Source organism: Lepidochelys kempii, chromosome 14 (genome assembly GCF_965140265.1).
Source record: "Lepidochelys kempii isolate rLepKem1 chromosome 14, rLepKem1.hap2, whole genome shotgun sequence".
NCBI classification, from domain to species: Eukaryota; Metazoa; Chordata; order Testudines; family Cheloniidae; genus Lepidochelys; species Lepidochelys kempii.
This window is the reverse complement of record NC_133269.1, coordinates 382,276-405,661: the sequence shown is the minus strand read 5'-3', so window position 1 is coordinate 405,661 and position 23,386 is coordinate 382,276. Positions and strand designations below refer to the sequence as shown.

The window sequence follows — 23,386 nt, the reverse complement described above, 5'->3', positions numbered from 1 at the left end:
TGGATTCCCTCCCCAGCTTCTGGGCTCCGCTTAGAGCAAGGGGCTCAGACTGTCTGACACCATCAGCATGGCAGGGGCCCTCAGAGCTGGAGGAGTGTGGAGCATCACTGTTCCCTGTAGTTCTCCCCACCCTCTCACCTGAGTCCTAAGCACCTCCCATCCCTAACCACCATTTAGCCCTCTCCCCTCCCAGCAAATATTTGGCTATGTAATTTCTTTTTTAAACTAGTGTGGGTACCTTCCAAATGTTCTGCTGTGTGCAAATGATAAATAAGATGCCCCTTTACGAGAAGCAAGGTGTGGCAACGGGTTTGTTTCATTTTTTTCAGATTGCTGCCAAGGGTGGCTACTGAATTTATATTGGTTGTTTCTAGCTCAGGTTCAACAACCAGAGCATGTCTCCTGGAGCCACCTCCATCCTGTGACAAGGGCTGGCTCACCACCCTGTCTACACATGCACAGTGTAATCCCTTGGGCACATTAGCACGAGACTCAACACGTCGTTGAATAACATTTTCAATATGTTTCCCCGGAGGGGCTGTGGGCCTGGGGAGCTATTCAGTAGCTAGGGTAACTGTGAACACTTCAGATCATGTGGGTAAAAACTCAGAGCCATGGTTTGACCACTGCCCCCTTCCCGCCTGACAATTTGCAGGAAGACACATTGATATGTCAACCTTATGAAATACTTCTTTTCTTCTTTGTATTGCCCGAGAGAGCTGTATGTCTAGAAACGCTTTCTCAAATGACCCCAAGTTTGGATCACTAATCCTAGCCCACAAGCCCATGAGGCACCCCAAATTGCACTCTGAGCTAAGTAAGCAAGCCAATTTTAGAGCACTTGTAAGAGCTGGCTTTTAAACATAAAGGGGGCCTACAGCTTAACTATAGTAGAGCTGACATTCCCCTCCAGTCAAGAGGCCTGTGAGGCTTTCTGTTCTACTCAGCAATGAGGAAATGCCTTTATTAAAGATCTTATGTGCTCGAGAGAGATTTTTTTTTTTCTGATTAACAACTGCCTCTATACAATGCCCCAGTTTAGTCACCCCACTTGAGCCCTTCCCTAAAGCTCCAGCTACCTGGCTAGGAAACCTGATAAAACATGCTTATGGATCAATAACTTGCTTGCCTTATTGTTATCTAGTTACTGCTTCCCTCACATTTGTTTGTCTCATCTACCTGTGTCTTGCCCTAACCTGAAGTCTAAAATCTTTGGTGCAACGACTGTCTTTTTATTCATGGCTGTATATAGCCCAGTACAATGAGCCCCCCCCCCCATCATGATTGTAGTCCCCCTGCGCCCTAAAGAACAATAATAACCAGCTAGATACACATCCAAAATAACACTTCTTAGTGACGCACTCCACTGACCAAATACAAGTCAGACTACTACAGGACGTAGAATTCTCAGTCAAATGGGCTAAGGGAAAGGCCAACTGTGAGTGGAAAGCATCATAACTGCTTCTCAAAAAGTAACAGCAAAAAAGAAAAAAAATTAAATACGTCAGAAGCAGGAAGCCTGCTAAACATCCCGTGGGGGGCCACTGGATGATCGAGATACTAAAGGAGCATTCAAGGACAAAGGCCATTGTGGAGAAAATGAATGAATTCTTTGCATTGGTCTTCATGGCTGAGGATGTGAGGGAGATTCCAAAACCTGAACCGTTCTTTTTAGGTGACAAATCTGAGCAACTGTCCCAGATTGAGGTGGCATTAGAGGAGGTTTTGGAACAAATTGATAAACAGTAATAAGTCACCAGGACCAGATGGTATCATCCAAGAGTTCTGAAGGCACTGAAATGTGAAATTGCAGAACTAACTGTAGTCTGTAACCAATCATTTAAATCAACTTCTGTACCAAATGACTAGAAGATAGCTAATGTGATGCCAATTTTTAAAAAGGACTCCAGAGGTGATCCTGGCAATTATAGGCCGGTAAGCCTGATGTCAGTACCAGGCAAACTGGTTGAAACTATAGTAAAGATCAAAAGTGTCAGACACATAGATGAACATAATTTGTTGGGGGAGAGTCAACATGGTTTTTGTAAAGGGAAAATCATGCCTCACCGCTCTACTAGAATTCTTGGGGGGGGGCGCGACACGAAGGAAGGTCAACAACCCCATGGTACTCCTGAGGGCATTCTGCACCAAAAAAAAAAAAAATTCTGCACCCAATATTTTGAAATTTTGCAAAATTCTGCAATTTTATTTGTCAAATAAATGTGGAGGCTTCAGCATGGTATTAGGGAGCCTAGGGCACTGGCTGCACAGAGGTGGGAGATCACTGTGCAGCTTCCCACCAGGACACAGACTCACCGGTGAGGCTATACCCAACCCTGAAAGGACCGGGCCTGCTCCAGAAACACCCCAAGGCCCTGCTCCTCTGTGCTATGTGCACCAGGTGTGGGCAGGCAGGCTCAGCAAGGGAGGATCCAAGTGTGGCGGGGGATCCAGCTGTGGGTTGAGAGGGTTCTATGTGGGGCAATCCGGGTTCAGGTGGCTCAGGGGGGGATCTGGATGCAGAGGGGCTTGTTGGGGAGTTCTGGGTGCAATGGTAATGGGACTCTATAGCAGTGTCCAAGTGACGGTGGTTGGGGCTCAGCAGGGGCGAAGATAGAGCTCAGCAGGGGGTATGGGTGTGAGGGGTTTCAAGAGGGGTCCAGATGCAGCTAGTTAGGGCTCTGGTGTGGGGGGGGGGAGGAGGAGATGGGCTCATTGGGAGGGGAGTCTGAGTGCATGGGAGTGAGGCTCAGCGGGAGAGAGTCTGGGTATGAGGGGCTTTGGAGGCACAGGGGTTGAGTGGATGAGGGATCCCTCCCCGAACAGGGATCCCTCCCCCTACAGCTGAGGAGGGATGGCTGCAGGAAGCAGGGGGCAGGGAAAGGAGTTTGCAGAGCTTCCTTCAGCTGAGGAAGAAATCTGGCGATGGGCCTGACCCAGCCCCGGATGCTGTGCACGGGAAGAGGCAGTACCATTCTCCCCAGCCCAGTGGGGATGAGCAGCTGAGCCCAACGGAGGCTAGGAGCCACCAGCTGGGTCTTCCCCTGTCCAGCCTCTTGCCCCCCCGTGATTTACCTCTCTGCTAGCTGTCCTGGGCCCCCGGAACATACTGCTGGGGAGGGTCGCATGACCGCTCTTGTGGTTTCCCTTTGCTTCCCCATCAGAAAGTCATTATTCTGTGAGGAAGCAAAGAAATCTGTGAGGGACATAAATTCTGCTCATGAGCAGTGGTGCAGAATTCCCCTGGAGTGATGTGGACAATGGGAATCACGTGGATATAGTGTACTTAGAGTTTTAGAAAGCCTTTGATTAGGTCCCTCCCCAAAGGCTCTTAAGCAAAGTAAGCTGCCATGGGATAAGACGGAAAGTCCTCTCATGGATTGGTAACTGGTTAAAAAGATAGGAAACAAAGGGTTTCCCACTCTCACAGATCTTGGGAGACAGGCCAGTCCTTGCTTACAGACAGTCCCTCCAACCTGAAGCAGATACTCACCAGCAACCACACACCACACAACAGAACCACTAACCCAGGAACCTATCCTTGCAACAAAGCCCATTGCCAACTGTATCCACGTATCTATTCAGGGGACACCATCAGAGGGCCTAATCACATCAGCCACACTATCAGAGGCTCATTCACCTGCACATCTACCAATGTGATATATGCCATCATGTGCCAGCAATGCCCCTCTGCCATGTACATTGGCCAAACTGGACAGTCTCTACGTAAAAGAATAGATGGACACAAATCAGACGTCAAGAAGTATAACATTCAAAAACCAGTTGGAGAACACTTCAATCTCTCTGGTCACTCTATTACAGACCTAAAAGTGGCAATTCTTCAACAACAGACTCCAACGAGAGACTGCTGAATTGGAATTAATTTGCAAACTGGATACAATTAACTTAGGCTTGAATAAAGACTGGGAGTGGATGGGTCATTACACAAAGTAAAACTATTCCTCCCCCCCCATTCCTCAGACATTCTTGTCAACTGCTGGAAATGGCCCACCTGGATTATCACTACAAAAGGTGTCCACCACCCCGCTCTCCTGCTGGTAATAGCTCACCTTACCTGATCACTCTCGTTACAGTGTGTATGGTAAGACCCATTGTTTCATGTTCTCTGTGTATATAGATCTCCCCACTGTATTTTCCACTGCATGCATCCGATGAAGTGAGCTGTAGCTCACGAAAGCTTATGCTCAAATAAATTGGTTAGTCTCTAAGGTGCCACTAGTACTCCTTTTCTTTTTAACAGTAGCAAGTATAAATGATAATGTGAGAAGAGATGACCCACCACCTTTGCTTCTCTCAGACAAGGCAAAGGGCACAGAGCTCACCCACCTGTAGCAGAACCTAATTCACAAGAACAAACAGAGTGAAATCCCAGTGCCCTCTCAGTACTCAGAGAAATAAACCAACTAATTGTGCAACCAACAAAAATCTTATTAGAGGGAAGCTCCTGCTTTTTAATCTAAAGAACATCTGTGTAACTAAGGGCAACATTTTCCACATACTCAGGACTGAATAGTGCCCACCTGCCTGGTCTGTATCCTACCATGGCCTCATATGGTGGGATTTTCCCTTTACTGGAAACAGATCAAAGTTTCTCATCGCTCCAGCTTTCTATTTGCTGCAGACCTTTTCCTTAAGACTATGGGTATGTAGACTCTGCAATTAAACACCCATGGCTGGCTCATGCCAACTGATGCAGGCTCGCAGGGCTCGGGCTAAGAGGCCGCTATAGACGTTTGGGCTCAGGCTGGAGTCCGGGCTCTGAGGCCCTGTGAACAGGGAGGGCCCCAGAGCCTGGACTCCAGCCTGAGCCCAAATGTCTACACCACAATTAAACAGCCCCTTAGCCCGAGCCCTGAGAGCCATGTTGGCTGGCATGGGCCAGTTGCCTGTGTTTAATTGCAGTGTCACATACCCTAAGTTTCTGGTGTCTAAGTATTTTAGCAGCACTGTACCCTCCTGGTTCAGCCCCCTCAGTGATTTCTCACTTTTCATGGGAACAGCTGTACTCTTGAAAAAAATATTTGTATATTTTTGCACTTGGATTCCAAATCCTCCTGATATTCACAGAATGCAATAGGTTTCATTAATAAATAGGACTGTCAATTAATTGCAGTTAATTACTTCTCCTAACTCAAAACAAATTTAACTCAATTCAAAAAATTAATCATGAGAGTTAAAAAATTAATCGAAGTTTTAACCACACTGTTAAACAATAACAGAATACCAATTTCAATTTATTATAAATATTTTTGGATTTTTTCCTATAATTTTCAAATATATTGTATTCTGTGTTGTAATTGAAGTCAGTGTACAGTGCTCACTTTAATCAAATATACAAATATTTGCACTGTAAAAAAGATAAAATAGTATTTTTCAATTCGATGATAAGTACTGTAGTGCAATCTTTTTATCATGAAAGTGCAACTTACAAATGTAGAATTATGTAAAAAACCAAAACAAAAAACCCCCAAAACACAGCACTCAAAAATAAAACAATGTAAAAACTATAGAGCTGACAAGTCCACTCAGTCCTACTTCTTGTTCAGCCAATCACTAAGACAAACAAGTTTGTTTACATTTACGGGAGATAATGCTGCCTGTTACTTATTTACAATGTCACCTAAAAGTGAGAACAGGTGTTCGCATGGCACTGTTGTAGCCGGCGTTGCAAGGTATTTACATGCCAGATATGCTAAACATTTGTATGCCCTTTCATGCTTCGACCTGTAGATTGCAAATATTTGTAATAAAAAATAAATATAAAGTGTTTACTGTACACTTTGTATTCTGTGCTGTAATTGAATGTATTTGAAAATGTAGAAAATCATCCAAAAATGTTTATAACAAGTTTAACAGTATAATTAATTCTTTTAATCTCACAATTAATCGCGATTAATTTTTTAAATCATTTGACATCCCTATTAATAAACCTTCCCAGTAGTGAAGTCTGGATTTGATCTGATATCCCACGAACAAATGCCTTTTCATTAGTGGAACCTTCAGCACTGATGGGGGTTAATTTTCTCTTCTAATAAAGGGAATAGATCAAAATCCTCCAGTTCTGTCTCTGCCACTACCAGGCACAGATATAGAGTTTGATTTTCATTTAAATCTGATGCAGTCTGATCTGTGCCTTGCCTTTCATTAGTATTTTTTCCTTTTAATTTCCTGCTGTCACGGCAGACCAACTGCCCTTCCCTACTCAGTCACTGGAAAGTTTAAAATATCTGTCTTGTATACCTATTAAGAGAATCACTCAGATATTTAATTCTTACAGAAAGCTACAAAAATAACCATAGTATGAGCTTTATTACCTAGCAAACAGAGGAGTTCCCATGCTGCAATTTGTAAAAGTTCATTTGGTCAGAGATTTGCTTCCAAGTGTGCTTGGGGGACTGATATTTAATAATGTAACAATCTTTCAGATGATTTAGCAATTCAGACTGCTGACCAGCATTTGCTGAGAGCAATAAACCACCAAGACTGCTCTTTGCAGGAAGAAGAGAGATTAAAGTATCCAGAATAATCTATTTATGTCATCTTTACCCTAGGTAATAGCTTCACCTCAGCATCTGATATAATCACTTGCCTAATTAGCACAATGGCCTTTGCCTGAGAAGCAGATATATTGTTTGTATTTCATCAGAGTTTAAACAGCATCCATTACTAGAGACTTGAAAAGGGATGGACCTACCTTTGGGTTTCCACAATGATCACATTTTGCATATTTAGCTGGAAAAGAGAAACAAATTTGGTCTATGAGTATCCCAGACAGTGAATGATATTTAAAAGAGAACAGCAAATTCAATGCTCCAGGGTGACCAACCTTTGCAGCCAGAAGGTGCATTTTTTAGGAGCAATATTTTATACACAGAAACAAATTAAAAGGGATTAAGAGATTTTGTTGACGTTTTAAAAAAATTATCTGAACTAAGACCAAACATGGAAATATCAGTCCCAATGAATTTGTCTGAGAAAGTTATAAAACAAGTTGGGGAGAGGAGAAGAAAGGGGAGCTGTTTAAAACAGACACTGCATTTCAACATTACACAATAGTGACTGCAGTTGTTATAACAGAGTTATAAAGCACTCTGAGATGAAAGACCTGATTTCACTGTGAAACTGGTGATAATCTGCCCCTTTCATAATAAATCCCCCACTTCCTGGTCAACTCCACTTAGACTGAGTTTCCTGTTCCCAAGGTTTCCCAAGCCCCTTTCTGCTCTAATTGTAGGAAACTTTCCCCAATTGCATAATGGGAATAAAGAGGAGGAGAAGGAGGAGATGGCTTTATACTAAAAAGGTAATGCTAGCAGCCTTCCCCCTTCCTTGTGCTGATCAGGATTAGGACAGGTTTCAGAGTAACAGCCGTGTTAGTCTGTATTCGCAAAAAGAAAAGGAGTACTTCGCAAAAAGAAAAGGAGTACTTGTGGCACCTTAGAGACTAACCAATTTATTTGAGCATGAGCTTTCGTGAGCTACAGCTCACTTCATCGGATGCGCATCCGATGAAGTGAGCTGTAGCTCACGAAAGCTCATGCTCAAATAAATTGGTTAGTCTCTAAGGTGCCACAAGTACTCCTTTTCTTTTTGCGGATTAGGACAGGTTCTCTTACGTTTCAAAGATGGATCAAAGCGTTTATTTGGATTTCTCAGTTTTTTCTTTTGTTTATTCTTTGAGAGAATATCAGAGTTTCCATCGTCCTCATCCTCCAGGGCTCGTTTCCCTCGCATGCCTCCTTCGCTCCCACTGGTTCCATTTTCCTTGCACATCTCCTTTGGCCTGAAATGGTTGAACATCACTGTAAGTTAACAGAAGGGGACAACTTTGTTCCTTTGACAACAGTGCTTTTACAGAAGTCTAGGCAAAATGCACTGTCTATCATGGCTATGTCACAGGTGAGACGCAGCCCTTAAAAGCATGGAAAAAAAGCTCAAATATTAGGGTTTTTATAGAATAGCTCAGAGTTCTGAGCCTGCTATTAAAGCAAAAAGGCAGGAGAGCAGTATCTAGTGTGTGGTGGGCAGTTAAATTAGTCAGTTCCATAAAAAGCTTTTTGTTCTCAGGGTAAATGTTTGTACTGAAATTCTCAGTCGGGTAGTCTTCTCCTGCAACCCAAGTTTTCCCCCTAGGTAGGTCATGCTAACAGTTTAAAAAGATCTCACGCAAAACACACAATCATCTCCGATATAAAGGTTTCAGAGTAGCAGCCATGTTAGTCTGTATTCGCAAAAAGAAAAGGAGGACTTGTGGCACCTTAGAGACTAACCAATAGGTGCCACAAGTACTCCTTTTCTTTCTGATATAAAGGGCATTCAGTCCCCATCTCTACTCCATTGGCAGATCTAGGTAACAGATGAATGCTGCCTGTAACTACAGCACATTGTCAAGTAGCAGTATTTGCTTCACGTGCAGGTCCTTATTCTAAGCTTCATTTGATCTATTTTATTTTTTACATTTTAGAGGTAGATAATAAACTTGAGGAAGGAACCAAAAGGGGAAGATATTTTTTTGTGAATTACTCCCCTGCAAATACTTACTTTGTTCATTGAGATGTCATTTTTAAAAACTATCCAGTTTTTTTTTTTTTTTTAAACAATCTTTCAGGGCATGAAAACTGGAAATGTGTATTCTGAGATGGTGGCACACGTGCATCCTTGTCCAGTGAGTTCTCCTGGGAGCAGTGCTAGAGTAGGCAACTTACCCTGGCCTGACGTATGGCTGACAGATCCAATGGAAGAAAGGCAATCCTCCTTTTGGCTTCTCTCCTTCTTTCTGATTAGCTATTTCCTCCTGCAGGACACAAATTACAACCAATGATACCTATTCAATTTGCCTAGATGCCCCCATGTCATTACTACTTTAAATTCCTGGAAAGGCACAAAAATTTAATTAAATTTACACACACCAACAGTTACAAATGAAAAAACCCACCCTCAAATAAAGCTATGGAAAAAACATAGCATATCTGAACACTAAAGAAAGAAATTTAAATGGGAGGGGCCAGTACAACATTTAGCTAGCCAGGCTGTGATGGTAGGTTACAAAGTTCCAAGACTGCATGAATGCAGATCAAGTGACACCATGAACGCATGTGACACCAGCAGGTTCCCTCCAAGTAGGGTCAGTGTTACTCCAGCAGTTAAGGCCCAAGTTGTTACCTGGCATCGTAATTTCAGGTCTCTGTTGACATCTGCAATGCCCTCTAGTGTCTTCGCTTTTGCCAGTTCTTCACGAAGCTGCTGGTAAACCTGCAGCCTGAGACAAATCACAAACATCCAGTTACTTTCATTCACCATTTCTAAATTGTGGAGACTGAACAATTCCTTTACAAGAGCTTTTTGTAGCCTTTTCTTGACACATTTGCCAATTGCCAAGAGTTTAGCTATTTCATTCTTCAAATATTATCTTCTCTGACTTGGTTCTGCAATTAGGTCAAAATGTGAACTCTGTGATACCATGCTCATTTACACAAGAGAAGACTGAAGTCCTAACATTATTAGGAATATCATATTAGTGGCTGGATATCTATAATCAGATTTCATAAGGCTAATTATGTCTGCTGACATGCAGAGCGAAGGGGCAGGCAGGTACTTCTCCAGTTTCAGAGAGAGAAAGAAAGAATCAGTTTCCCAGGGATATCTGTGAAGGTTAAAGGCCTCAGCAAACATCTTTCTCTCCATGCAGAGCCAAGAGAGGCTAATCTAGCACCAGCAAGATTGGCCAACCTTCTCCCAAAAGGCAAAGTACTTCTACGCACGGTGAACTCTCAAAACACTATAGCACTGTGGAGATACTCACGTGTGATGCCAGAGCTTGAAGAGATGAGCTCTGACATAAGACAGCGGGCAAGGATATTGGTGCACTATCTCCAGGTACTCCTCAGTCATCTCCCATACCACAGGGTTTCGTCCCTCAAACAGAGCTGGGTTATGAAGATTACCTTCTGGGGAATAACAAAGAGGAATTCTAAAAATTTCATTTCAGGGTAAAGCAGGTGGCACAACCTCTTGTGTCCAAGAGCTGGACCAGCTGTGGCCTGGCCTGGCCTGGCCACCCAGGAGGGATCATTAGATCAGCAGGTCTGACCTCTTGTAGAACATAGGCCATTACATTTCACTCAGTTACCCCTGTATTGAGCCCAATAACTTTTGTTTGGCTAAAGAATCTCTCAGGAAGGTATTCAGTCTTGATATGAAGACACCAAGACCTGGAGAATCTACCACTTCTCTTGATAGTTCATTCCAATGGTTAATCACTCTCACTGTTTAAAAATGCGTGCCTTATTTTTAATCTGAATTTGTCAGGCTTCAGTTTGGAACCATTGGTCCTTGTTATGTCTTCTCCACTAGATTAAAGAGCCCTTTAGTACTCAGTATTTTCTCCCCATGAGAAATGTAATTGAGTCCCCACTCAATCTTCTTTTTGATAAGCTAAACAGATTGAGCTTTTTAAGTCTCTCATTGTAAGATATTTTCTGCAGCCCTCAAATAATTTTTGTTTCTTTTCTGCAGTCTCCAAGTTTTCATGATTTATTTGCTCGCAACTCCAGCCCAGCAGGGGAACCCTGTGTCTGGATTGTAGCAGTCTACCTTCCACCCCATGACTCAGGCTTTTTGCCACCAGCACAGGCAGCCTTCAGTGGCAGCCTCTGTTTTATTTCCAGTTTTGTTGCACTATGGTGACATCTTCATCACAAGCTCAACACCATGGGTTCAGGAACTGCTCAGCAACATTCCACAGACCATGACTTTCAGGATTTCAGGCATCTCTACCCACCCCTTCTCATGACAAACAAACACTCTCAGAGCTCCCTGATCCAACCCAAGCCTTCTCCACCCCCCTCATTCTCATCAGCTCAAAAAAAATACCAAGTAGCCTTAAGGCTACCATTAAGAATTAATCAGCCATAACTAGATTCCATTAAATACTCAAGAGTGAAGTTTTGATGTCAAAATTTGGAACAAGGCATCACCATGCCTAACTTCTAGAAGCCTAGAAAATCACTGGGATTCATAAAGCCTGTGGCCTTGTCTATATGGCATGGCAAATCACATCATATCTTTTAGAGCATACCAGCAAGGTTGATGTGGGACAGTTAGGCACATGTTAGAGAGTTTACAAATTTCATTCCTCTGGCACACTTTGCTGCACTGTGTAGACAAGCCCTGAGTAAGGTGTCTAGACTCCCCATACAATGAATGGAGGAAAATAGGCATTTAAGGATGGGATTCACAAAAGCAAGCATGCTAGGCGACTTCTCACCTATGCTAGGAAATGGGAAATGCTAAGGAGAGGGACAGTGTTGTAAGTCCCACCACTCTCACGGAGATAGGTGCCTAGGTTCAGGCTGCAGGGAGTCGCCTCTCTATGCATGGGATTTTCTGTTGCAAAGCCTCTCTTGCAATTAGGTTCCTATGACATTTTTATAACAGGGGCTGGATATAGGAACAGGAGGAGAGAGAACTTCCCTCACAACACTTAGCCCAGTGGTTAGCGTACTCCCTTGGGATGCGGGAGACCCCCAGTTAAGGCCTCCCACTATCTCAGGGGTAGAATGGATTTGAACAGGATCTTCCACCTCTGTGGTGAGTGCCCTAGCCACTGGGCTATTGGACAGTTTGATGTGGAGCTCTCAATCTCTCCCATGGGGTCTGCTTCTGGGATTTAGGTGCCTAAGTCCTTCTGTGAATCTAGCCCTTAGGTTTTTGTGGGTTTAACTGATTTTGTAAAATTAACTAAATATTTTGCTATTTCAACCATAGATTAAAATCCACAATAAACTAAACTATAAATGCTGTTTTCCAAATGGCACTAACGGTAGAGCATCTTACTTGGATTTTACAAAACTGCTACAGGCAAAATACATAAAACTAAAGGACCTGATCCTGCAAACACTGAAGCAGGTAAGTTAACATTACTGAGAAGACCAGTCCCATTGATTTTAATGAGACTACTCATATGCTTAATGTTAAGCATGTGAATAAATGTTTAAAACATCAAGGGTTACAATTTTACTTTTATTAAAACCTTTTTCTTAATGATATAAAATGTCACTTCAAAACAAATTTGCTTCAGTATTAACAATAAGTTACTTAGAGTCAAACATTAACAAAAAGTTACTGAAAACTTTTACACACATGCTAGCCAAAATTTTCAAACTAGGTGGCTAAAGTTCAGCTCCTAAACACATAGTTCGGCACTTACAGGTGTGATTTCCAGAAGTACTTAAGTGACTTAGGAGGAGTTTGGTGTGGTCAAAGCATTTCAGCTGTCTTGATTTGTGGAAGTTCAATAGGTATCTAAAGGTTGTACTTGTTGCAAATATAGTATGGACTATTTGTTTCTTAATTTTTTGTGTTTCAGTTTGTTTTTCCTCAGAGTAAGTTAGTTAATAAGGCCACAGACTTGTCTTTTTCAGCATAGATGATTACTCTAAGCGTTGAACTTCTTAGCAGAAAAAAAAAAGTAAAATCTGAAATTCTACTAATAATTCGGAAGCTAAAGAAACAAGTATAAAACATTAACTTTAGCAATTTAAGACTATAAAATGGGAAGTAAAGAACTAGCAACATGTAAAAAACAAAATCTAATTTAAAATTTTAAAAATCAATGTAAACAAAATCATGAATTTTATCCACCCTGATCAATAAATAACCTTTCACCTCATACATCTAAGTGGTGCTGTCTCAGAGGAAAGCCTTTGTGGGTTGTAGATGTACCAGTAGTAATATGGTAATTTTACAATGTTTTATATTTTCAAAGTGCTCTACAAACATTAACTAATCAATCTTTACCAGCCAACATGAGGTAGGTATCATTATCCCACTGGTGCTCAAGGGGAAACTGAAGCAGAGAAGATAAGTAACTTGCCCATTCTCAAATGAGTCAGTGACAGAGCCAGGATTGGAACTCGAGTACAATTTTCAAAAGCACCTCTGGGCTTGTCTACATGGTAAATTCATGGGGATGTTAGTGTAAAATAGCTAGGGTGGGAATTTAAAGCCACTAGCTATTTTGCACTAGCTCACCATGTGGCCACTCTTATTCTGCGCGAAGAATGCCTTTTTGGAGTTTTGGTTAAACCACTGCAAAAAGGCACTGTTCAGGGCAGCATCAGAGTGTCCACCTGGGGAACAGCTACTCTGCACTAGCTATTCTGGGCTTCCTTCCCTGTAAATAAGCGCAAAGTCCCATTTTCAAAAGTGAGTTAGGCACTTAGAAGCCTAAATACCATTGATTTAGGCTCCCAAGGTCCATACTCCAACGGCAGTTCAGTACATAAATACCTATGAGGATCTGGGTCTAAGTGCCCAAATCACTTTTGAAAATTGGACTTCGGCATCTAAATCATTTAGACGCTTTTGAAAAATTTTACCCTCTATTAAATCATGCTACTTTAATTGAAGCCATAAGATAATCCAACAGACAGTGCCAAGTATTTGGAACAGGCCACTCTTTCTAAAGGAGGAAGCAAGCATCCAGGTAAGAAGTAAGATGCCTAGCAGGACAATGAGTATTATAATGAAGGAACCTAATGCTGCCCCATCTTAAACAATACCTTAGAGATCTTCTGTTTGCAAAAATGCCAAACACCAACCAGTAGCCACAGAGTCACTCAACAAGCAGACATAAAAACCAAAGGCCCAGAACAAGTCTTCTCTTCTGACACTTCCCTCCTCAGCCCTCTGGAAACCATACACGAAAACCTTTTTTATGTACTGATTTGTCTGGATGACAGAGTGACAGATATTATGGACACTTGGAAGATCCAAAGATTATCAACTTTATAAATGTTATATATATATTGATGGGCTAGGAAATGTATTCTGGCTCCAAGGGGATGTAACAGAGATTTCCTGAAGGAACCAAAACCACTGGGGGATAATTAATGCACATACCTAGGCAAGTAACAAGCCTGCAGAAGTCTCACCTCCTGGGGAAATTGCATATATTAGTTTGACCTGATTCAAGACATCGAACAAAGAAATGAAAACTCTGTAAGTGACCATCCTAACATAGGGAAGGAAGTCACTCTTATTTGATCCAAGACCTGACATGAAACTGTGACAAAGGGAGCCAGACCCTGCAGAAAGGGCCTGAAGTACTTTGTTCCTATCAGGGTCTCCATGTGGTAGATGGATGACTGCTTGATAAGCTAAGATCTCCACATGAGATAATTATTGTTTTCAAGATGTTTTCTCTGTATGTTCTGAATAAATAACATTTTGCTTTATGTAGGCTGGTTTGTCTCTGATTAACTCTGTCATTGCCTCTGTGAGCACAGGATTGCAGATACTGAACTAAACCCAATTCTGCAAAGGTCAACACAGTGAATTGCCAGAGAAACTACAGCCTACCTCCCCAGTCAAGAGGGTGAGAGTCACGGGAAACCACCCCAAGAAAGGTGGCAGCTAAAAGCCTGACACCTAAGTGTGGTGCCCTCAAGGAGGCCACAAAGGGGTCAGAAGTGCAGTTATCTCAGGAATGGTGACAGATCACTCCCTCCAAAGGCCAAAGCTCAGCACTAAAATAAAGTCCAGTTTATTTATGGACTATTGACTTCTGTTTATTTCATCCAAGTCCATTCCTATGTCTTTGATTGAAACAAGCAGTAGATCTTATTCACATGATCAAGAAGGTGCATACTGCAGCTTGATCAGCACATTGTGTTGCTTATAGTGCTAAAAACAATGTCTGAACAATATCTTTTACACGAATCTGTTCTGGCCTCCCTTCTCTTCTTTCTTGTTCATAATTATGGCAATTTTCTATAACTAGTGACAGTCATTCAATAATTTGTGTCTAAAGTGATCAGTATAAATGGTAACAGGTTTCAGAGTGGTAGCTGTGTTAGTCTGTATCAGCAAAAACAACAAGGAGTCCTTGTGGCACCGAGACTAACATATTTATTTGGGCATAAGCTTTCGTGGGCTAGAACCCACTTCATCAGATACATGGAGTATAAACGGTAACAATTTTATTTTTGATTCCTCAAATTCTGACCAGATTAATCAGCGAACAATTTAAGCAAAAGGCATTGTATTTAGGAGAAGATGCCCTAAAGAGCCAGATTGTTAAATTCACATTACAAAACATTTACCTATGTGTTGCCATGGGAAACAACAGTCCCAGACAGCTGATGGGACACAGTTCCTGATACTTGCATTTCACATCCTCTGACAGATTACAGAACATTAACAGAAAAATTCACCACGGAACACTCTTGCAGGGTCAGGGTTTCACCCTAATGGCTCTGAACTACTCTAGGGCAATACAGCACTGAAAAGCTTATGCTAACTAGTTAAACTCAATAAAGTTTGAATCATCCACACAATAGTATTTTAAGTCCAGTACAGCAACTTTTATTATACAGTGATTCCTGGTTTTGATAAGAGATGCCAGTATGAGGGAGATGCAGATGAAGAGCAGTCCTCTTTAAATCAAGGCCATTCAACAAACCACACTTGACTTTGGCTTTAGTTTCTAACAGATTAGGCTAACATGGATCCATCAAGGGGATTCAGAAACAAAGTTATTATACAAGAAAGTTCATTTTCCTTACCTGCACTCATGACACCATGCACTCCTGTCTTCTGCATACACTCTTCCACATCACTGAGGTATTGGATGTTTCCATTTGCAAACACGGGGATGCCCACAGCCTTCCTACACAAGTGAAGAGAACAATCACACAAAACAAAGAATCGGAAAACAGAGACCAACCTGCTCACAATTCGTTGAATGAATCAGAAACTTCTAATGCGATCACAAATCCCTGTTTCCCCTTTGATGCCCCTGCACCACGTTCTGGATCTAAACCTTACACTGAAACTGAATGTGTTTAGCCAGAAGCTTGTCTAACCCTTAGGTATGGAGTTAAGGGGATTATGCACACTATGCATGCACATGTTGATATCTGTACAGGTGCACTTACCTCACAGCCTTGATATGCTCCCAGGATGCCACACCAGCAAGAGGTCCCTTCTGTTCCTTAGTGCGGCCATGGACAGTCAATAGCTAGAATGCAAAGTTACACTTAATTTTCATGTACATGGATCATTAGAAACAAACAAACAAAAAAATCTACACCAGGAAATTCCCCCCTCTGCTCATGTACAGGGATGCCACAGAACTCCCAATGTTACCTTGATTACTGTGCGGACTCTGGCCCCAGAAATGCCACCAGCTCACATACTGTGGCAAGGACTTGGGCATCTCTGAACTCTCCACTCCCTAACATGGCACAGACATTTCCTGGGAGATTCTATAGCATTCCTGTATCCTCAGCTCTCTTACTGATTTGGTATTCACTTTGGAACAAGTAACAAACATGGCTAAACCTGTTGCTTTTGGGCATAAGGCCAGGCCACCATCTGTTATATTATCTCTTTTGTGATAGTCCCTCCCAATTTGTACAATTTAATTGGAGTTAAATCCCAGGAAATCCTCCTTTCTATTTCTCATTTGTTACTGGCTGTATCTGCTACAAGGTGTCCTTCACAGACACGTTGATTTCACACTTTCATGTTGCCTCCTACAGAGTTGTGCCTAGACTAGAATTCTCACTCCCAGTGAAGGAGGCAGCATGGTGCAATGGTTAGAGCAGGGCACTCTGAGTTAGGAGACTCAGGTTCTATCGCTGACTCTGCTATTGACTCTGCTGTGTATGACAATGAATAAGTCACAGCTCTCTGTGCCATTTTCTCCATCTGCAAATTAATATAACCTATCAGTTTCCACAAAACACAGAGATCTTTGGATGAAGGTGCTTTATAGATATATTTATGTCTAATGCAACAGTATAGGAAGCAGCTGCCTCCTTACCTGGCAGCCAGCCTTCTCCAGCAACTGTGCATACTTCACTGTCTTGTCAATTTCTGGGAAAACACGGATTTTGCATGTGATGGGAACAGAGAGCTTCTCATGAGCAAGCAAAACTGGGGAAGGATTGAAAAGACAGGTAAGTGGATTGCACAATGCTTTGAAGAGAGTCTGTTCTCCCCAAGATCTGTGCTGCAGAATGGCCTAAAGAGCCAGCACTCCTGCGACAACTGTACTGTTTATACATAAGGCTGTGAGTCTTTCACAGAGGTCACGGACTTTCTGGGACCTCTGACTTCTGCAGCAGCTGGTGTGGTTGACCTCAGGGCTGCCTAAACAGCTGAAGGTATCCCCAGCTGCTACTTGGGTGGCCCCAGGCAGCTGTCTGGGAGCAGTAGCGGCGCCCCAGGCTGCCCCACACCCCAGAGCATCAGCCACAGGAGACGCCCAGAGCACCTAAGTTTTAGTCAGGGCATTTATATAGTACAAGTCATGGAAAGGTCATGGGCCACGACTTTTTGTTTGTTGCCCGTGACCTGTCCATGACTTTTACTAAAAATACTTGTGACTAAATCGTAGCCTTATTTATACTGCACTGTCTGTATGTCTACACAGACTAGGGTAGTGGCAGCAAAAAGTCAAAACCTGAACTGCAACAGGAAAGGCATCAAATGCTGAAAATTAATTTGCTGTGCCTTCTCCTCCCTTTCCTCTATATCAAGTCCTCATTCTCCTTACTTTCAAGACCCTTAACAGCTCTCATTTTCCTTACTTATTCACTCTTTATTCTTATCACGTCAACCCTTGTTCCTTCTGCTCTACCAACAATGCCAGTCTTGATCTCCATTTGTCTACCTCTCCCACAAATGTCTCTGTTTCTTTCCATGCTACCCTTCATGCATGGAATGCCCCTCTGAACTGGCCTATAAAGTCACCATCCTCTTCTCAAGACTCATCTCTATCATGATGCTTGTGAGGAATTATCACGCTACTAATCATGGCTAAGTAGAGGGTGTGTTCAAGATAGCCAATATAGTCTGTGTCTTTTTCGCGTGTGCGGTCAGCGCCCAGTATGTTGTGGGGCTACCAGAATAAAAAATAAAATAAAATGCCCACTAAATTTCCCCTATATTATGTCCCCCCCACACTCTCTCCCAAAGTGAGACCTCAGCTAATGAGGCCCCTTTTGGGGACTTACTCATTTTCTGGAGAAGAGCCCACTCCTCTTGCAAGAATGCTCCATAATGACCTGTAACAAAATAGCACATTATGGGCTGGCACAGACAGACAAAATGATGATCCTAAAGGGTTCTGTTTTACTTACACACATGGACCAACCACATTCTTACTCCTCACAGATAGATACAGAATTCCACTCTTCTGCCCAAATTGGAAGAGCTAGATCATTCTGCTTCCCATGATACCCCAGATTCACAGGTTAAACAATGAAACCCCACACCCTGCTCTCTCTAGTGCTCCCCAAGGCTGATGAATGTATTGACAGTTCACAGTCTTATTTTCAGGGTTTTAGAACTGGTATGTAAAAATTCACTCTGGGTTTAAGGTTGGGAGAATAGAAAGGTCTATTGTCTCTGGATGCTGATGCACAGTTCCTATTAATCCTTAAAAAACAACTTGTGCTTAGGAAACTGAACTGAAGAACAGATGAATAGCAAACTTTTGGTTCCTCCCTTTTCTTCCCAGCTGAATTACACTGATCTAGCCCAGAATCCCCGATATCGGTCTCTTTTCCCCCCCACAGATATCCCTGCAATCTCCTTAACCCTCCTGCAACTCTTTAATTTTTGTAGACGTTAATATGAATAAGCTCTGTATGTGCACTGGGGACACAGGAGACCCTAAATGTTGGCCTGCAAGAGATTATTTTAAAGGAAGTCTTAAGAAGTTTGACTGAATAATTAAAATAAATTTCTAGTTTCTGATGGTGGAAGGTTTCATTAAACTCTTTTAAACTCATAAAATTACACTTTTTGGATGGATATTCTGCACACAAGAGCTGGCTAGCAGTGCTTTGTAGAACTACACTTCAAGCAACTAGTTTTAGCTTCAGTTACTTACAAGGTACCAAATCAGCCCTGGTTAAAATGGGTGTAACTCTGCTGATTTCAACAGAATTGGAAGGCACATCAAGGCAGGATTTGGTCCACAGGATGTTGCACTGCCACAGGGTACGTTTAGACGTGCAACGTGTCACTGCTTTATTCATTCAGAGCTCAGGTTTGCACATACCTCTCTTTGCAATCATCTGAGGGCAACCCAAATTCAGGTCTATGGCATCACAATAATCCTGAGCCAAGAGTGCGGCCTGGACAAACACTTCAGGGTCATTGGCACAGAACTGAGAAAGATGTACATAAGTAACAAGTTAGGCACAGCTCAATTTCAAGTACTGACAAAATATTACAACCACTTATAAAGGACCTCATTGCTATAGTGTATGGATACAATTTATAGATCTTAGATTAGAAGCAGAGACTGTTTCTCAAATTAAAGGAATATATAATCCTTGACACGCAACTGCTGCAGAGCGACAACTTTAAATAACTCCCTCACCCCCCAAAAAAGCTCCCCCCAAAAACCCAGAAAGCATAGCATTCCAGAGCCAAAGTCAAAAGAAACCCTGGCCAAAGTGATGCATTTTAAACACATTTACATGTGCCAAGGCCAGGTGAGAATGGATTCCAAAGGAGAGGATTCACTATCCATATCTACCTGAAATAACAGGTTTCAGAGTAACAGCCGTGTTAGTCTGTATTCGCAAAAAGAAAAGGAGTACTTGTGGCACCTTAGAGACTAACCAATTTATTAGAGCATAAGCTTTCGTGAGCTACAGCTCACTTCCTCAGATGCATATCGTGGAAACTGCAGCAGGCTTTATATATACACAGAGAATATGAAACAATACCTACTCCCACCCCACTGTCCAGTGGGGTGGGAGTAGGTATTGTTTCATATTCTCTGTGTATATATAAAGCCTGCTGCAGTTTCCACGATATGCATCTGAGGAAGTGAGCTGTAGCTCACGAAAGCTTATGCTCTAATAAATTGGTTAGTCTCTAAGGTGCCACAAGTACTCCTTTTCTTTTGACCTGAAATAAACAACTGAAGCATTCTGGATATACATAGGTGGCTGTGGCTGGCAGAAGAGAGGAAGAAAAGATGTCTCTGAGGTAACTGGGTCCTGAGCCAATCAGGATTTTGTAGATACCAATCATCAACATTACTTTCCACAGGTGGATTCTTAACCAGTGCAGAATGTGGGAGCACAGATACGATATGCTATTGGTCAATTGTTCATAGTCTCAGACTGAATTAGTATTTAATATATACAAAATATCAGTTCCTCAAGGGCAAGCGTGCTTTCATTTTGTGTTGTTTTGTTAAGGGGGACTCAGATAGTTTAGGCTCCAAATTTAGTCATTTTTAACAGGTTTTACAAAGCCCAATGCAAGTGACAAAAATGGTGTGATGACTGAAACTGAAAACAGACTAGTCAGGTTCATTGTCCAAAATGAATAAAATATAAAAACCAAACAAACAGCATAACGGGGGCAGTTAGAGGGTAAAAATGCTCTGTACGGTAGTATGGGTTCAGTATCACCTGTGCCTGATTTACTTCCTAGGGCCTACAACTGAGAACCAGGTCTGCTGGGAGATATAAAGGCAGCCTGTACTCAGTAGGAGGGTGAGCTGACAAAAGCAGCAGCATGATGAAAGGTATTGAAGTAATGAGGAAGAATAGCTGTTGCTCCCAGGCAAGTTAGCTCAGTAGGAAATAGTTTTTGGAACAAAGTGACTACAGAGATCAAAGCAGTTGGCTGCTTCACTTATTAAGGTCTTGACACTAAGGCCTGGGGAATTGGACTTTTGCTACACCCTGTGGTATCACTACTTAGGTAGATCAGAAATCCCTGCACTAAAGGGGGGAGGAGGGGAAAAGAACTGTTGAGCCCTGGGGAGGGGCTGAAGGAAGCTGTGGCCTGGCGTAAAGTATGATTAAATAATTATGGAGCCTAGGTGACCAGCTGTGACCCAACAAGAGGCTATGTGGAAAACTTTTATACCCTAAAAAGGAGACGACTGATGATTTAGCTAGACAAACCTGAAACACTAGATGGCTTCCAAACTGATATGTGACCTTTTTGCCTTGTTACAGGATAACACCTCCAATCTATACCCTTTAAGGAGTAATGGGAGCTGAAGCCAGTCAATCACTGTTCATCATATGAGCCCTTTAAGGAAACAGCTATTCAAGGGAGCACCAGACTAGCTGGGGAAGGGGGCCAGCTGTTAATCAGGTACCTCCTTAACATGACAAAACCCAGCTGTTGGGTAACTTGCAGGAGGAGAGAGTGGGCAGATAGCCCAAAAAGAGAAGATCCCTGGGATGGGACCCAGAAAGGAGATTTGTGGGCTGGGGAAGCCAATTTTAATCACAGCCCCAAGAAGGAAGGCTGGGCTGGGGGGGCTGAACCAAGGGAAAGAAGTGTATGAGTTCAAGGACCAAGGGAGCCCCTGTGAAGCAAGGCTGGAACCTGGATATTGGTGGGCTGGGGAAGCCTGCTTGAATTGCAGCACAGTCCTGTCAAGGAGGGCTGTGGAATCCCTTTGCCAAGGGGGAAGGAGTTGAGTGCAGGGACCAGGCAGAGACTCTCTGTGAGAGGCCATAAGCTGTAAGGGGACTAGTAGAGCTCCCTGGCTTGGAAGGAACTGGGAAACTGAAGCTTTGTAACAAGGGTGAATTGGAACTGAAGTTGCTTGGTGCCCAGGGTGTCAATAGAAGACTTAATGCAAGACAGCGTATCAATAAAGGAAGAGTTGATTGAATGGTTACATGAAGGTGGACTCTCTTAAATTCAACAAAGTGCCGTCAGGTAGCTTTTGGTTGAGCAGTAGAGAGGTGTTTATCCTGATATAGGAATTAACTTTGAAACTTCTGATGCCTTTCAGCACTACAAATCTCTGAGAGACTGGCTTTTCTGCCCTGATATCCTGTACTAGCTATTAATGGCAGAACCGGACCTATGACTGAAGTGAATCAATAGCTCATCTGACCTAAAGAAACTGTGTGTGATGCAAGCACACCCTTCCCAGTAATGGCACTTTTTTAGTATTTAGTGCTACTCAATACTTAGTATCTCTCTTTATTTAAATTTTGTAAAAAGGCAAGCAAAGTGAACTTTTGGCTCCTGTTCAACAATTCTCCAAATAAGGATTAGGAGGAACTTCAAGTGAGGTAAGTCAAAGTCAAGCCATTGACTTAGTTCAGCAACATACCAAAATATATCAAGATGTCACTTATGACACTTGTTTCTTGTAATTTGAGTAACAAAGACAAATAATTGCTGCTGACTTTTGATTCACTATCTTAAAAATTTGAGATGCTTTAAAAGGATGTTATAATCTAATATTTTAGGATGCCTTGAGTTTTTACTATTGGAAAGCCCAAACTAGATGTACATAAAAAGAAGTGGTATTTCATACATCAGTTGTTTTTTTTTTTAATAAGGTGAATCAAAATTTGGGAACTACTGGGCTAGAGCTTAGCCAAGACACCAAACTACCTGTCCAGCCAAGGGGGAAACTCGGCATAGCAGCATACCTTAATGGGGAACGTGTGTCACTGCTGCTACAAGGGAAAGTTAAATTTTAAACATCTAATTTTAATTCTAAAGTTAACAAGGAAACTTTTAAAATAAGACCTAAGCTGACAATCATCAAACAAATCCCAGATTCACTCATTTCAGAAGGTTCTGTATACCTAGTCTCTCAAGAATATATTGGTCTGTTTATACCCTGAAAGTTCTTTCTCGCCCTCCGTTACAATCTCTTCACTGAACAGGCAAGACCCGAGGGGGTAAGACTTCTTATAGAGGAAACTCAATAACTTCAGGTATATGGCATGGGTTAGTGTTTGTACAGCACTTCAAGTAAAGGGCTATAAATAAGTATTCTGGAGCAACATACTTTCCAAATTATTTATATTATTGTAGCTCCCAAAATATGCCATAAGAACATATACTAAGATGGGGACGAGCTCTACAGAGCTTACAACATAAAATTAAAATTCCTTTTAATGACTTTACCTGCACAATCAGTGGCCGATCCTCAGGGCACACATCACAGTACAAATTCTCTTTGCGGTAATTGGCATCTCTGACAAAGACCTGAGCATGCAGCATGGGCGTGTAACACAACTGGGCTCCATGGCGACGGCTCAGTAGTCTCCAAGCTAGTTCACTCTGATCCACCATGGGAGCAACTACATAGTGAGCACCTCTCAATGTGTTCCTCCAGAACTCAAACCCCTGGAGCTTTGGCATCTTACCCAGACTAAAAGGAAAGAGAGAAATACAGAATTTTTTTGAAGTGCAATCAATCATGAGCAGAGCCAAAAGAATCTGACAATCTTTTCCTAAATAAACAGTAACAAATATTTCTAGTGCCATGTGAAGTGTGCAAAGAGAAGCCTGTCCCCTGCTGTACTGTTCTATAATATTTCTAAGGTGACCACCACAA

General features: G+C 42.3%; 1 protein-coding gene across 6 annotated transcripts in view; it reads right to left on the bottom strand.

The window, feature by feature from the left end:
• Positions 1-23,386, bottom strand: part of DUS1L (dihydrouridine synthase 1 like) — a 28,482-nt gene that overhangs the window by 3,194 nt on the left and 1,902 nt on the right. For 4 of the 6 annotated variants that reach the window (XR_012154793.1, XM_073310693.1, XM_073310695.1 and 1 more), the window contains exons 2-12: positions 22,954-23,200; positions 19,097-19,205; positions 18,045-18,095; positions 16,850-16,962; positions 15,960-16,042; positions 15,588-15,691; positions 9,824-9,968; positions 9,184-9,280; positions 8,727-8,815; positions 7,638-7,804; positions 6,716-6,753 (exon numbers count right to left, since the gene is read on the bottom strand). Coding sequence is in view for 5 of the 6 variants with exons in the window: in XM_073310693.1 (XP_073166794.1) it covers positions 6,716-6,753; positions 7,638-7,804; positions 8,727-8,815; positions 9,184-9,280; positions 9,824-9,968; positions 15,588-15,691; positions 15,960-16,042; positions 16,850-16,962; positions 18,045-18,095; positions 19,097-19,205; positions 22,954-23,190 (1,233 nt within the window). In the remaining variant the exon portion in view is untranslated. The remainder of the gene's footprint in view (positions 1-6,715; positions 6,754-7,637; positions 7,805-8,726; positions 8,816-9,183; positions 9,281-9,823; positions 9,969-15,587; positions 15,692-15,959; positions 16,043-16,849; positions 16,963-18,044; positions 18,096-19,096; positions 19,206-22,953; positions 23,201-23,386) is intronic. The other 2 variants (XM_073310696.1, XM_073310697.1) reach the window with 1 other exon arrangement.